Here is a 16,075-nt window from a genome sequence, read left to right on the forward strand (position 1 = left end):
CTGTTGAAATATGTGTATTAAAAAAAAAAAAAAAAAAACAACAAAAAGAAAACTATTGAGTGCGCATGAACCTTGCAAAATGTATTATCACTAACTTGGAAGGTGTAAAATCTATATGGTCTTCAAGGGAGATGTGAGCATGTGCATACGTGCCGGGAAGAAAAGATGCATTGAGAAGTACTATGGAGTTATTGCCCACCTCAGCAAGACTCTCCAGAGCTGGCGCAGCTGTCAGATATATATTATTTTTCATATTTTATATACAGTCCGAAACCTAACGCATGTACCAAACCACAAATTACGTATCTAGAGACTGCCACACCTGACCTTTCCCTTTTACAGATCAAATGTATATAGCTGTCGATGGTCATTTTGTGTCTGTGAGGGCATTCATATTTTATCAGAGCACACTGTGATTGACAAATTTCATTTCTGAAACCATGTATAACTGTTGCATTCACTTCGACCGTACAACTTTCCAACAAAAGGCAGATGTGGTCAGGCAAACTGCGGTTTAGGAAAATGTCACACAAAGAGTGGTAGTGACTGGGAATGGGGATGTTGCTATATGCTTACCAATTATGTTGGGGGTGTGGCCGAACGGTGATGGAGTAAGACCGGGAATTAGGTGCTCCCGGCCGTCCATCTCCATCCAAAGGTATCCTGTCCTGGTTCCAGGCTGAGAGGGCCTCTAACTAAAAGAGGGAGGTCTCCCTTCACCTCTGGCACCTGCACAGTTGTGCGCCCAGCGTCCACGTGCCAATACAGCGACAGCGCAGCACTAATAGAGCTCTGGGGACGGAGGGTGTAGTTCTATGCAGTGGGACCCTGGAAATGCCCGTGCATGGTTGAAGGACCCCCACAGAGGGAAAGAGGAGGCAGCGAAGCGGCCGGTGAGTCGGGAGACCAGTGAGGGAAGCAGAGGCCCAAGGGGAGGACGGCTTGAGCCACAAGCTTCCTCTCAGGCAGAGAGGATATCTGCGAAAGGGCCCAGAGACATCCCTGCAACGCCCCTGATGCAGTGGTACTGGAGCTCGACTGCAGAGGGCTGCGGATGGGGCCCTGATTACTCGGCTGCTGACATCGATCATCAAGGGCTCGACGACCACCCTCCGAGCAGGACTAGCTGAATCTCGAGGCCTTTAGGTACAGTAACCACTTCCTGCAAAGGGTGCTGGTGAATGCGAGTGGTATCGGCTGCACGCTGATCCTTTTAAGCATCTAGAAGCAAAAGCTATAGTAACCTCCTATCCATCAATCCATTGAGATAACACTGCACCAAGGCCTATTTGGCTTGCATCAACAGTAAGCAAACATTATTCTCCAGCAGTAAAAGGTGTCAAGGCAGGTGCTGAGATTATCATGTCTTTAATCTTGTTGAATGCTTCTAACTCTTCTGAGTTCCAAATTAATTTTACACCTTTTTTTAAGTAGGGCTCTAAGGGGTTGAACAGCAAAAGCATAACTGTTTACAAATCGTGAACAATAGTCACTAAGTCTCAAAAAGGACCTAAGGGAATCCTTATCCTGAGGAACAGGTGCCTCTCTGATTGCTTATTAAGACTATATATAGGTTTTATACCTTCTGATGTCCATGCCCTAAATAATCAATTTCATTTGTCAAAATTTTACACTTATCAGACCTTAAGGTAATTCCATTAGTTTTGAAAACAGATAAAACTTTATGTAATATACTAATGTGTTCTTGTTTGTTGTCTGCAGATATTAAAACATCATCTTGAAATGCTTGGACACCCTTAATATCCTTAAATACAGTGTCCAGGAGTTTCTGAAAAACACTGGCAGCAGAAGCTAGCCCAAAAGGCATTCTAAAAAATGTATATGCTCCAAAAGGTGTAATAAACGTTATTTCTTGTGAATCAGAATCCAAGGGAACCTGATGATAAGCAGACTTCAAATCTAGAATACTGAAATATTTTGCTTGCCCCAAATTCACTAATAGTTCCTGAATTTTCGGAAGGGGATGACAATCAATTTTGATATTCTTGTTTAGTGAACGTAAATCCGCACATAAACAAAACTCTCAGTTTAAAAAAAAAAAGAACAATTGGACTAACCCACTCAGATGAATCAGTTTCAACACTAATACTGTCATCACGCAAATTCTTTAACATTTTCCTTAAACTATCTCGGGCACTTAAAGGAACTGGTCTCACCTTATGAGCCACTGGAACTGCATCCTGTTTCAGTCTGATGTGATGTTCAAATTTCTTAACAACCAATTTTATCTGCAAATACTTCTGGAAATTCTTTAATAATTGAACTAGTCTCATTGTCAATTTTTTTTTCAATATAGGAAATATGCTTAGGAGCTATCTTCACTGGTTTGGCCAAATCCTGCCTTCCGACTGGATTGCGGCCTTTCAATGCTACATACATTTTTGTAGTCGTTTTTTGACCCAAACATATCAAGTCATCAACAAAGTAACCAAGCATATGAATTTCTTTTTCTCCAAAAGCTTTGGATTAAGATCTGGAGGTTGTAATTTCTTATTATGCCCCAATACATCAAAAAATAAAACATCATATATAATGGTAATGGGAGCTCCAGAATCTGACATCATAGGGACTAAAGCATTCCCCACAAGTACATCACGCAACAGGCCTTTAACCTTACCTTCATTTACAGTTACATTTAGTAATATTTTGGAAAAACATTATCTAAATCATTCTTAGTATCATCATTCACTTCAACATGAACATTATTAGTTCTTAATTGTTTCTTTCCTCCTTTACGTACACCTTGAAAATGCCCTATTTTCCTACACTTGTTACAATGTTTACCAAAAGCAGGACAATTATTACTGTTTCCCAAATGTGACTTAGAACCACATTGAAAACAAAACAATTGCATTTTATTTTGTGGAGCACTCTGTTTCCTCTCCTTTAACTGCACTAAACCTACTGTGTCTATGTCTTTATTTTGAAATGAAACGTGTTCATGGGAAATTAGTTTATTTGAAATTAAACGCTCAATGCCTTTAGCTATGTCTACAACTTCTACCAATGTTGGGTCGCTGCAATCCAATAATCATTCTTGTATTTTTTTCCCACTACAACCATAAACTAACTGATCTCTAATATACATATCTAATGTTTCTCCAAAATTACAGGAAGAGGCTAATTGCCGAAGAGCTGATACAAACTCTTCAATACATTCACAGTCCATTTGTTTCCTTTTGAAAAACTTACATCTTTCTAATAAAACAGTGGGTTCCTCAGAAAATTCCTTAGCCAATCTGTTAATAGCTTCCGTATACTCATCTCATTGACCAAAGTTATCCAGAGGGGCTTCTAATTCTGGTAAATTGTCAAATATTTGTTGGCCCTCTTGTCCCAAGTGACTGAAAAGAAAAGCCAATTTCCTTTTTATTTCAAATTTCGTAGCATCTACTGCCACTAAATAGCTTTCAAAACACCTTAACCCATTCTTCCATTTCATTGGTGGTTTCCCTGGGTATTGCAAAAAGGGTGTAATCTGTATTAAATATTGATTGGAAGCCATGGTGAAATGAGTGGCAAAAACAGAGTTTTTTGATAATTGTTGAAAATGTTAAAAACACCAAAATAATCAGCTTCCGACAGTTGCATACCAAGATACTGCAAATGTTCAGTTTAGTGTATTGAAATGACACTATTTAAAGATGGCCGTCATTGTGACTAGCATCACAACCCTAGTACAAGTAATCAAACAAATAGTTAAGGCTTCCGAAGAGTCTAGACACTCAGCCTTCTGATTCTAGCTCCCGATTCAAATAAACTTGCTGATGCGCGCCAAAGGTTCTGGAAATACAAGTTTCCGATTCAGGCTGAGTGCCAAAACGTAAAAAGCGTGCAGAGTAGTTAATGTGCTGAAGCGCCTGGCCTTTGATCAAAGGTAATGCCTGACCTGTGTTGACGTCACCATATTTCCTCCGGCCAGCAGAGCAAAATCAACAAACAAAGCTAAACAGGTCCGACGATATCAGGACCTTACGGGAAACCTCACGACTCCGACAGGAAACGTTTCTCCAACTAGAAACAGCCTCTGTGAACACTGCGACGTCCGACGATCCAGAAAAGCAACGTGAAATACTGATGGGTTCCTAAAAGAGTACCGGAACTCGTTGCCAAAATGTTGTGAATGAATCCATAACTGTCAGTAGGTTAGAAATAAGTATTTATTAGATTTCAATAAAGGAGCCCACCAGACTCATCTTCTCATGTGAGAATCCCAGAGCAACTGTCTTTAAACCATTGCTTGGAATCTCTCACATGAAAAGATTCCACTGTGCTACTACGAGTTTGTGTTGCCATGAGCTCAATAAAATACTCGATACACATGTAACACTGGGCTTGGAGACAGAGGGCTACGCAGGGGGCACTGACTTTTTGGCTGCAGACTTCGAGGAGCAGGGGCTGAGCAGCAGCTGAGGGACTGTGAGCTACCCTTATATAGTGCTTGGGGCTACCACTAGTTTTCTTGATTTGTCCTTTCCATGTGGAAGGCTACCATGGGTAAGGTTTCAAAGAAGAAAGAAGTAAATATCCGGGCACCGCCTTTATTGATGCACAGTGATGTTGAAGGGGGAGACGAGGCCTCGGATGCCCATTCGGGAACTCACAAGGGGGGCACCTTGGATGTCATATTGCAGGCGATTACTGACACCCAGTAGGCTCTAGAGATTAGGAAGGACACGATTGTGATAGCTATGGGGATCCTTGGAGATGATCAGTGGATTCTCGCAGAATGGGTTACAACCACAGAATGAACCCTGACTGATTTTACCCTGGAGATGGAATCATTGAGAGAGCACCTTGCCTCCATTGAGGGAACATCGAGGCCTTGGAATATAGGGCCGAAAATGGTGAAAATAGGGCCCAGAAGAGCAATATCCTTGTGATTGGGTTTGCTAGAATGGTCTGAGGGACCTAACATGCTGCTTTTCTTAGAAAAGCTGTTCAGAGAGGTTGTGGCACCTGATGGTCTTCTCCCCTTCTCTGCCCTGCAGAGGGCACACAGAGTTCCAGTGAAGTCCCTGCCACCCAGTGCAGCCCCTTAGCCTATGGCTGCCAAGTTACTTCATTACAATGACCAGGACCACATACTGCACCTGCGAGTCGACCTGAAATTGGAGAAAAACAGTGTCCTGATCTTTCCAGACTTTTACAAGGGAGGTCCAGAAGCAGAAGACCAAGTTCATAGAGAGTAAAGAGGCATCTCCACCAGCTGGGGTTTCACTATGCAATGCTCTTTCCTGCCAGGTTACAGGTGGTCACTGCAGAAAGGGTGCAGTTTTGAACAAAACAGCGCACGCTTTCTACCAACCTCCCAGTTCCTTTGGGACGCAGACTTACATGGAAAAAACAAGTCAATGATTGCGGAGTACTAGCAGAGCGGTCTCCTCGGTCTCAGGCCCAGCGCAACCAAATGAAAATGGTTGAGGTAGTGGCACCAATGAGGAGGTCTGGAGCGAGTCCACCATCAACAGTGGGAGAAGATGGAACTCGGACTCTGATCTAGGCTTGGTCTCTACTATGGGCACAGACACTCTTTTACCGCAGATGATGCCCCAGATGGCAGATAATCTTTTCTGAATGGGGGTACACTAAAATCTGCCAGGAACTGCTCCTGTGAGGGATACACTGGACGATTAACGTTGTGGGACTCTTTGGCCCTGCTTCTGCAGACAGGTCGCTCCCCGCTCTGCCAACCGCGCCATCTCCACTCCCTATTTTTGTCTCCTGTTTTCCCGCCACTGCGTCCCCTGCAGCCCCTCCCCCCTCCTTCTCACCGTCCTTATTTGCCTCATTATCCCGCCGCTGCGTCCCCTGCAGCCCCTCCCGCCTCCCCCCTCCTTCTCACCGTCCTTGTTTGCCTGGTTTTCCCGCTGCTGCGTCCCCTGCGTCCCCTCCCGCCTCCTCCCTCATTCTCACCGTCCTTGTTTGCCTGGTTTTCCCGCCGCTGCGTCCCCTGCGGCCCCACCCCCCCAGCCCTCTCATTCGTCAAGCCCTCCCTCCTCCCAGCTGCCGCTCCCCACCCTCCCCCCCTCTTATGGCAGCCGCGGCACGGTAATAGGGAGCAACCTTTGACCCTGCTTCTGCAGGCAGGTCGCTCCCGCTCCGCCATCCGCGCCACCTCCACTCCATATTTTTGTCTCCTGTTTTCCAGCTGCTGCGTCCCCTGCGGCCCCTCCCACCTCCCCCCTCCTTCTCACCGTCCTTGTTTGCCTGGTTTTACCGCTGCTGCGTCCCCTGCAGCCCCTCTCACCTCCCCCCTCCTTCTCACCGTCCTTGTTTGCCTGGTTTTCCCGCTGCTGCGTCCCCTGCGGCCCCTCCCACCTCCCCCCACCTTCTCACCGTCCTTGTTTGCCTGGTTTTCCAGTCGCTGCGTCCCCACCCCCCCAGCACTCTCATTCGTCAAGCCTTCCCTCCTCCCAGTTGCCACTCCCACCCTCCCCTCCCCTTATTGCAGCCGCGGCGCGGTAACAGGGAGCAACCTTTGACGCTGCTTCTGCAGGCAGGCCACTCCCCGCTGCCCGCCACCTCCACTCCGTATTTTTGTCTCCTGTTTTCCTGCTGCTGCATCACCTGCGGCCCCTCTCGCCTCCCCCCTCCTTCTCACCGCCCTTGTTTGCCTGGTTTTCCCGCTGCTGCGTCCCCTGCGGCCCCTCCCGCCTCCTTCTCACCGTCCTTGTTTGCCTGGTTTTCCCGCTGCGTCCCCTGCGGCCCCTCCCACCTCCCCCCTCCTTCTCACCGTCCTTGTTTGCCTGGTTTTCCCGCTGCTGCGTCCCCTGCGGCCCCTCCCACCTCCCCCCTCCTTCTCACCGTCCTTGTTTGCCTGGTTTTCCCGTCGCTGCGTCCCCTGCGGCCCCACCCCCCCAGCCCTCTCATTCGTCAAGCCTTCCCTCCCCCCAGTTGCCACTCCCACCCTCCCCTCCCCTTATGGCAGCCGCGGCGCGGTAACAGGGAGCAACCTTTGACCCTGCTTCTGCAGGCAGGTCACTCCCCGCTCCGCGCCACATCCACTCCGTATTTTTGTCTCCTGTTTTCCTGCTGCTGCATCACCTGCGGCCCCTCCGCCTCCCCCCTCCTTTTCACCGTCCTTGTTTGCCTGGTTTTCCTGCCGCTGGTCCCCTGCGGCACCACCCCCCTAGCCCTCTCATTCGTCAAGCCCTCCCTCCTCCCAGCTGACACTCCCACCCTCCCCTCCTCTTATGGCAGGCACAGCGCGGTAACAGGGAGCAACCTTTGACCCTGCTTCTGCAGGCAGGTCGCTTCCCGCTCCGCCATCCGCACCACCTCCACTCCATATTTTTGTCTCCTGTTTTCCTGCTGCTGCGTCCCCTGCGGCCCCTCCCGCCTCCCCCCTCCTTCTCACCGTCCTTGTTTGCCTGGTTTTCCCGCCGCTGCGTCCCCACCCCCCCAGCCCTCTCATTCGTCAAGCCCTCCCTCCTCCCACCTGCCACTCCCACCCTCCCCTCCTCTTATGGCAGCCGTGGCACAGCCGCGCCGCTGGCTCGCCGAAGGCGCACTAAAGGCAAGCCTGTCTGCGCCCGTACTCGCTAAGGCTGCGCCCAGCGGCCAGGCCCCCTGGCCCTCTCAGACACACCTACTCCCCCCTCACCCTCCACTCTCTCAACCCAGGCCCCCACCCCACATGCACCCCATCTAGCCCCACACACACTCATGGCCCCTTCACCTGCCACACCTGTCACTTCTCCTGCTCCTCATCCCTCACACCACACACCAACGATAGCGACCCCACCTTCAACAAACACAACACCCCCAACACTGCCCCCACCAACCAACCCCGCCGCACACCAGCCCACAACCAGAACACACCCCGCAACAACACCCTCACGCACCACACCAACGCCACCCACCCACCTCAACTGCCTGCTCCTCAATATCTGCTCCCTTCACAAACATGCCATAGAACTGTGGGATCTCATCACATCACACTCACCTGACATCGCCTTCCTCACGGAAACCTGGACCAACCCCTCCTCAGAACCCGACATAGCCATAGCCACCCCCAAGGGATACAAACTCCAACACAAAGACCGCCTCAACAGGCCAGGCGGCGGCATCGCCATCCTACACAGAGACACCATCAAAGTCACCACCAGCTCCCAAGACACTATCGACAACACTGAACACATGCACTTCCTCATCCACATTACAACCCCACCCTCAGAGGCACACTAATCTACAGACCACCCGGACCACGCCCGCCTTCTACGACACCATTGCCGACAGCATCAGCTTGCATGCCCTCACCACCACAGACTACATCATCCTCTGTGATTTCAACTTTCACTTAGAAAACCTACAAGACCACAACACTACCTCCCTTATAGACAACCTCACCAACCTCGGACTCAAACAACTGGTCACCTCACCCACCCACTCAGCAGGACACACACTCGATGCAATTTTCACCGCAAGCCAACACATAGCCTACACCCACACCACCAAACTTCTCTGGACTGACCACCACTGCGTCGACTTCTCCTTCACCAAACCCCCCAAACACTACCATCAACACACCACACCTTACCGCATGTGGGACAAGATCCCCACAGAACGACTAAACTCCCAACTGGCCCATAACCCCCCCCCAACGCCAACAACCCCAACACAGGAGCACACAACCTCTCCAAATGGATCCCTACCTGCGCAGACACACTATCCCCCCTCAGGGAACACATCACCACCCGCAACATCAAGAACGTCCCATGGTTCACCCCTGAACTCCAAGACTCCAAGTGCAATTGCCGCCAAGCTGAGAAAATATGGCGACTAGAACCCTCCACAACCAACTTCTCCACCCTCAAAATCACCACCCATCACCAACTCATACGCACCGCCAAAAGAGATCACTACAAGACACGCCTTGACATCAACTCTCAAAATAGCAAAGAACTCTTCACCATCATCAATGAACTTGCCAAACCCAAAGCCAGCAACATAGACCCCACACACACAGCCCCTATGTGACGCCCTTTCCAACCACTTCCTCCACAAAATCCTGGACATCCACAACAGCTTCATACCACACACACCCACCACACACACCCCTCACTCACCCAACCCAACCCCCACTCATGACCCCCCCACCACACTCTCCACATAGACCCCCACCACACACGAAGAAACCGAAAAAACCATGAACTCCATCCACTCCGGTTCCCCCTCCAACCCCTGCCCACACCGCATCTACAACAAAGCTAGCCCAACCATCGCCCTCATACTCTACAACATAATCAACTCCTCTTTCGACTCCGCCACCTACCCAGACCCCTGGAAGCACGCGGAAATCACTGCTCTCCTAAAAAAAAAAAAAGCCGACCTGAAGATCCTCTTCAACTACCGCCCCATCTCCCTCCTCCCTTTTCCCGCCAAGGTTGCAGAGAAATTAGTCAACGCCCGCCTATCCCACTTCCTTGAAGCAAACAACACTCTTCACCCCTCACAATCCGGGTTCCGCAAAAACCACTGCACGGAAACCATCCTCATCGCATGCACTGACGACATCAGGACCAAAGTCGAAAAAGGCGAGACCGTCGCACTCATCCTCCTAGACCTCTCCGCAGCCTTTGACACCGTCTGCCACCACACACTCCGCACACGCCTCCACAACATAGGAATTCGCCACAAAGCCTTAGACTGGCTCACCTCCTTCCTCACCGACCAGACCCAGAGAGTCCACCTTCCACCCTTCCACTCCAACACTACCAAGATCACCTGCGGAGTCCCCCAAGGGTCCTCCCTCAGCTCCACACTCTTCAACATCTACATGATCTCCCTAGCCAACATCCTCCGAGCACACGAATCACTATCCTCTCCTATGCAGATGACACCCAACTCATCCTCACCCGCAACCCCACCACCGCCAAAACCAACCTACAGACCGCTCTCCTCGACACCGCCAACTGGATGACCAATAACCACCTCAAGCTCAACTCAAACAAAACCGAGATCATCATCTTCGGCCCCAACAAAACCACATGGGACGAGTCCTGGTGGCCCACCGCCCTAGGCCCCGCACCCACCCCTGCAAACCACGCACGCAACCTCTGCATCATCCTTGACCCCGCCCTCTCCATGACACAGCAAATCAATGATCTAACCTCCTCCTGCTTCCACACACTCCGCACTCTAAAAAAAATTCCTTCAAATGGATCCCCCCAGAAACCAGAAAGACAGTCACCCACGCACTCATCAGCAGCAGACTGGACTACGGTAATGCCCTCTACGCCGGCACCACACTCAAACTCAAACGCAAACTCCAGAGAATCCAGAACACAGTTGCACGCCTCGGCCTTGGCCTCCCCCGCTGCGAACGAATCTCACCACACCTCAAATCCCTCTACTGGCTCCCCATAGACAAGAGAATCACATTCAAGATCCGCATCCACGCACACAAATCCCTCCACAACACCGGCCCAACCTACCTCAACAAAAGAGTTAACTTACACACACCCACACGCAACCTCCGATCAGCTGACCTCACCCTAGCCACAGTCCCCCGCATCCAACGCACCACCACAGGAGGCAGGTCCTTCTCCTATCTCGGCCCCAAAACCTGGAACTTCCTCCCCACCGACCTTCGCAAAACCAAAGACCTCCTGGTCTTCAGAAAGAACCTCAAGACATGGTTGTTCGATCAGTGACCCTCCCGGCACCTCCCCGATTCCCCCTCCCCCCAGCGCCTTGAGACCCTCACGGGTGAGTAGCGCGCTCTACAATTTTTTTTGATTGATTGATTTGGTTACTAGAGTGGCTCGTAAGTTTGCAGCATGGCAGCCACAATGGGGTCTGGCGGACACGTGGCAGTGCACTCACCCAACAACTAGAGACATCTTTTTTCAAGAATACACAAGTTGCATGTATGACTCAACACTTTTCTTTCCTCACCTGAGGTACACTGGGCAGTGCATGTTGTTGATCCCGGATCACAATTTGTGTTATTGTATCTGAACTAAGAGTCGGCGTGTTCTTACATAGCTACATGGAGATTGAGGCTGGTGACACTGGAGGTCTTCCAGCACTCGATCGGGGAAAGTATCAGACAGTATTCTGAGATTAACAGGGATACAGTGTCTACACATTGGGTTGAATGATATGCCTTTAAAGATGTACAGGGGAGGCGGTGGGGGTACGGCAAACACTGTTACGGAAGGTGGAGGCCTAAAATGCACAGTTAACAGATGCAAAAAGAAGGAGGTTGGGGAACCTGGAGCTGCAGCAAGCAGTACTAGAGGCCCAGTAGCTTCTGGAAGGCCGGGTGGAGAAATTCGGTGTTTTGATCGCCAAGGGTATATGGTTTGAGCACATGCTGAACGTGACAAGTCCAGGTCACTGTTAGCTTGCTTAGCCAACCCCACTAGCAGAGGGTCTATGACCCTGGTGCTGGAGACAGAACGGAGAAGAGGCTTTATAGGCAGGATGATTATACCTCCCTTTATACAAGTGCTCCTGCCAAATCACTGCACAAGATTAATGCCTTTCCCAGTCCAGTCCCCTTGCTGATGCTCATGTATGAGGAAGCTGAGACCCTGGGGGGCGAAATCACACTACCTGAGGTAAAGGCTGCTATGAAGGATATGGTACGGGTGAAGGTACTGGGGACAGATAGGCTCCCAGTATAATGTTATGATATATATGCAGAAGTGCTGGCACCTAAGCTGGTGAAGGTGTACAAAGCAGCACGAGATCTGGGCCAGTTGCCAGCTTCCACACGTGAGGCATTAGTGATCCCATTGTTGAAACTTAGCTGCTCTCCCTATGATAAGAAAGCCTATAAACCGTTATTGATGCTTAACGTTGATTATAAAATTCGGAGTTGAATTCTGGCCACACGGCTAGTACCCTTTATGACTAAACTGGTACACACAGACCAGGCTGGCTTAATTCTCAGCTGCAACATGGTGCTTAACATCCAGCGAATATTGGCATTGATGAATAATGATGTCTACGATTGACGGGCAGCAGTGGTATTTGCAGTGAACATAGAGAAGGCCTTTAATAGTCTTGAATGGGGGTTCCTTTATAAGGAGCTTGAGAATATGGGATTGGGGAGAGGTTTTGTAAACTGGACCAGGCTATTATACTCTGGCCCTACAGCCCAGTAAAAACATGTAGAGTGAAATTGGAGGAGTATGCTGTGAGACGAGGCACCCGGCAGCGATGTCCATTGTCTCTCCTACTGTTTGCACTTGCGGTGGAACCCTTGCCATGCAGCACGAGGACTGGACTACCCTATCAGAGTTTGGAGGTCTGATGCTTGAAGCATCACATCTTTTTATATGCTGATGACCTGCTTTTGTTCTTGCATGATCCCACCACAGAGTTAGCGGGAGCAATAGGATTGCTGAATCGTTTTGGAGCATTGTAAGGCTTGGGTTTTAATTGACAGAAGTCTACGCTGTTCCCTGTGTGTGCGGGATTGATTCCGACCCTGGCCCAGAGGACACTGGTGTGGGAGCCCAATTGCTTGCAATTCCTGGGCATAAAGATATACCATGTCATCTGAGAACTGTTAGATGGGAATGTAGGTGCAGCTGTCCGTTCCCTCCGGACTAGTCTAGACTTCTCAAAGATGCTGCCTATTTTAGTGGCCGTCCGAGTTGTGATCATCAAGAAGATGGCATTTTGCCATTTATTTTTTTTGTTATTTTTTTTGCGGTCCTGCTGTTAATGGTGCCTCAATGTATTTAGAGAGCTCTATACTCTCCTAATCGCCTTAACATGGGTATTGGCCACTGAACGGTGGCACTGGCTCAGTAATAACGCGCTGCTGCAGACAGAGGGTTAGCAACTCCAGACCTCAAAGCTTACTATCTGGCGGCACAGATGCAGTTGTTTACCCAATGGGTGAACAGTAGTCAGAAACCGGGGTGGGAGTTGGGACACTGTTCCAGTGCTTCATCAGTTGTCTCAACTGCTTCTTAATCCCTGGCAGATTCCTAAAGGGGATTCTGGTGAGCTCAGGATTATGACATAGTGCTGGCTAAGATGCTTACAAAAACCCATACGCAGTTCGCATACTCCCCTGATATGCCTTTACAGATACTGGAGGTGCTGCCCCAGGGGAGGACATGAGGGGCTTAAAGTGGATGGCCTCTGGCATAACCTGGGTGGGGGGATCTGTTTGGTGAAGATGTATTACTCCAATTTGAAGACCTGAAGCTGGAATTTGAGCCCCTACAGGGACACTTTTTGCTCCATAGAGCTGCGGGGGTGGCAGTTAAGAAGCACTGGGGTGGGGGGGGGGAGAGACTGGCGGTACCACCCACCCATCAGAGCTGTCATCTTATCCTTCTACAGGGCTCTTAGAGCTGATGCGATGAAACCCCTGGATGGCCTCCCAAAACAGTGGAGGAGATTCTGGGGATCCTGATCCCTGAGAAGGACTGGGTGAAAATCTTGGAACAAATCCCCAAAGTATCTAGCAATGCCCGGTTTAAATTGATGAACTTTTATGTCCTTCACAGGGTGTATCTTACCCCTGGTAGGGTGATTAGACACCTTTGTACCACGGGGGCTACCTGTCCTAGATGCAGGTTGGAGGGGGAACAAATGTATTACATGGTGCGGGCCTGCCCTTCCCTGTAGGAGTACTGGTAAGAGATCTGGACCTGCGTTGCCGATATCACCCAGTGCGATCACCGGGACTACGTTTACTGAGCTGGTTTCCACACCCAGTTAAAAGTAAGGTCACAAGCCGATTTATAGACCTGGCAATGATTCTAGCAAAGTGGGAAATTACCGGAACTGGAAAGCTGCCAGAGAGCCCAAAGTAGAGGCTTGGTGTAGGGAGCTCGAAAAGTGGGCAGGCTTTGAAAGTTGAGTGCTATTTCTTGAGGCTAAGCATGGCCGTGGTTCTCTTGATATTATCCGAGGGGAGAATTTGGTTGATTTCATGAAGGAGCTAGACCCATCTTCGGCAATGACCCTTTGGAGGAGATTGGGGGCACGGGGGGAGGATGGGACCTAATTGACTGGCATTGTTAGGAAATGTTTAAAAAAAAAAGTGGGATTATTGTTGAACTTGTAACTCCAGTCCAGGATTTAATGCTAACCGTATTGTCTTGATATATTATGGCATGGCTCGTGGAGGGGGGAAGGGAGTTGTGGGGTTTTATATGCTGGTATGGGAACTAAGAGTTAGTTGAAGGCTGATTGAAAATACAGAGGTGATGAATGAACGTGACATAAGGAAGATTTATACCTGTTATAAACCAATAAAACTTATGTTTACAAAAAATGCTTACCGGTGATGTTGTTGCGCCCTTGAACACAGCACCAAGAAAGTAAATATGGCAAAAGCAGCACTTTGCACGGACGAACCAGCAAGAGCAAATCCAGACCACTCGATGATCTCCCCGAGAAAATTGGCTCCAGAAACGTATTCAAATAGCCCTCCTAGACACAAAACAAATGTTGAAATTAACATACATGATCATAGAAAGAAGCCCCCACACATGTCATTTTCTAGACAATATCCATCACACTGAACCTCAGCTTTGTTGAAGTAGGTATTAAATATATTTCAATAATTACACTGAAAGAAGTAGGCACATTTCCAAAAGCTTTAGCTCTTAAATGAAAGTACTTCTCTCACTAACGAGGCAGCTAGGAGCATTAACGGAAAGGCTGCGAGAGAGGGGGTGACAAAGAGAGGAGGAATAAAAGGAAGGAGAAAAAATGACAGAGAGCGTAAGATTTTTTATTTATGGAGTTCAAACTTGTGTTAGGAGTTTTTCACGCAGAACATTTTCATTTCAGAGAAGCAGTTTAAACTTGTTGAAGTGCTATACATAAGACAGTCCAAGGCTCCTGTTGAAACCAGCAGCTGGAAATACATAAGTGTTGGTCATAAAATGGTTGTCTAAATGTGAAAAAAGTATTTTTGCAACCAAGCACCTATACTGTGTACCGACCAATGTACTAATAGGGTGGTTCACAAAATAGTGATTCAGATTGAATAAAAATGTGACATAACTAATTAATATTCATTAAGCAGGTCACAAATTGTAACTCAGTTACTGGTCGCAGTCGAAGGGATGGGGCCTGTAATGGTCAGTAGACCACCATGCCTCTGATTGGTTATAAATGAAGTACATTAAAAAAAAAACAGTCTAACAGCCTTCACAGAAACAGAGCTGCTTTAAAAAAATATATGTTTAAGTTTTATTGAGGGTTGGCAGCGGTCCCCTGGGCCAATGCCTACACCCCCTAAAACCTTTACTCTAGTTCACAAAATGAAAGGGTCCAAAGGGGACCATTTCTTTTTTGCCAATAAATTACCAGCCCAACTTGGGAATCAACTTTTCAAGGGTCTGCAACCGGAATTCATGTTACGTATGTCATCATAATTTAGAAGGGACACTGACAATACATCCCATCCAAATTGTGACCCGAAAACCATTTGGAATCCCATTTTAGTAGTCTGTAAAATGTTACTGACCTCTACAATGGGATTTGTACTTCAACTAGGTTAAAACGTCCGCAAAACAGTAGCCAGAAAGTGACTTGGAGGTGGGGATAGTACCCAGTTATTTGGATATTCTTAAGCAGCACAGAGTTAAGTTATTTTTAACATGGCAACTGGCAACTACAGTAAGACTCATATTGGTATTGGCAGACAGTTGCAGTTTTTTGGTAGAGTGTCAAACTCAGATTTATAACCAAAATCTGCATGTTTAAATGTGATAATTAATCCGTTTGCATATAGTAACAATAAAAGCAGCTTTGAAAATTGGGAAATAGGGTACAAAGTGTCCCTAACGTCCAATTTAGAAACGTAGAAAAAAGTACCCCATAAGATCGGCATATTACACTTTTAAGAGAAAAGTAAACTGTGCCCAATGTACATCTAGCAGTGAAGATCATTTAGCCAAAGATGGACAGCAGAAAAGTACATCATCTGTTGGGATAGCTCTAAGCACTTTCCTACGTTTCCCTGTAACACATAATAATACAAGGAAAGAGATGTATTTTTGTCTTCCTCTTCCAGTCCAACTCCTTTGTGTAGTGTTGGGACTTCCGCAAATGATAAGACGCA

General features: G+C 48.3%; 1 protein-coding gene across 1 annotated transcript in view; it reads right to left on the reverse strand.

Annotated features, from left to right (window-relative positions):
- SRD5A1 (steroid 5 alpha-reductase 1) overlaps positions 1 to 16,075 on the reverse strand; it is a 297,459-nt gene that overhangs the window by 64,008 nt on the left and 217,376 nt on the right. The window contains exon 4 of the mRNA XM_069219707.1: positions 14,283 to 14,433. Coding sequence (XP_069075808.1) covers positions 14,283 to 14,433 — 151 coding nt within the window. The remainder of the gene's footprint in view (positions 1 to 14,282; positions 14,434 to 16,075) is intronic.

This window comes from Pleurodeles waltl, chromosome 2_2, assembly GCF_031143425.1.
Source record: "Pleurodeles waltl isolate 20211129_DDA chromosome 2_2, aPleWal1.hap1.20221129, whole genome shotgun sequence".
In the NCBI taxonomy this organism is placed as follows: Eukaryota; Metazoa; Chordata; class Amphibia; order Caudata; family Salamandridae; genus Pleurodeles; species Pleurodeles waltl.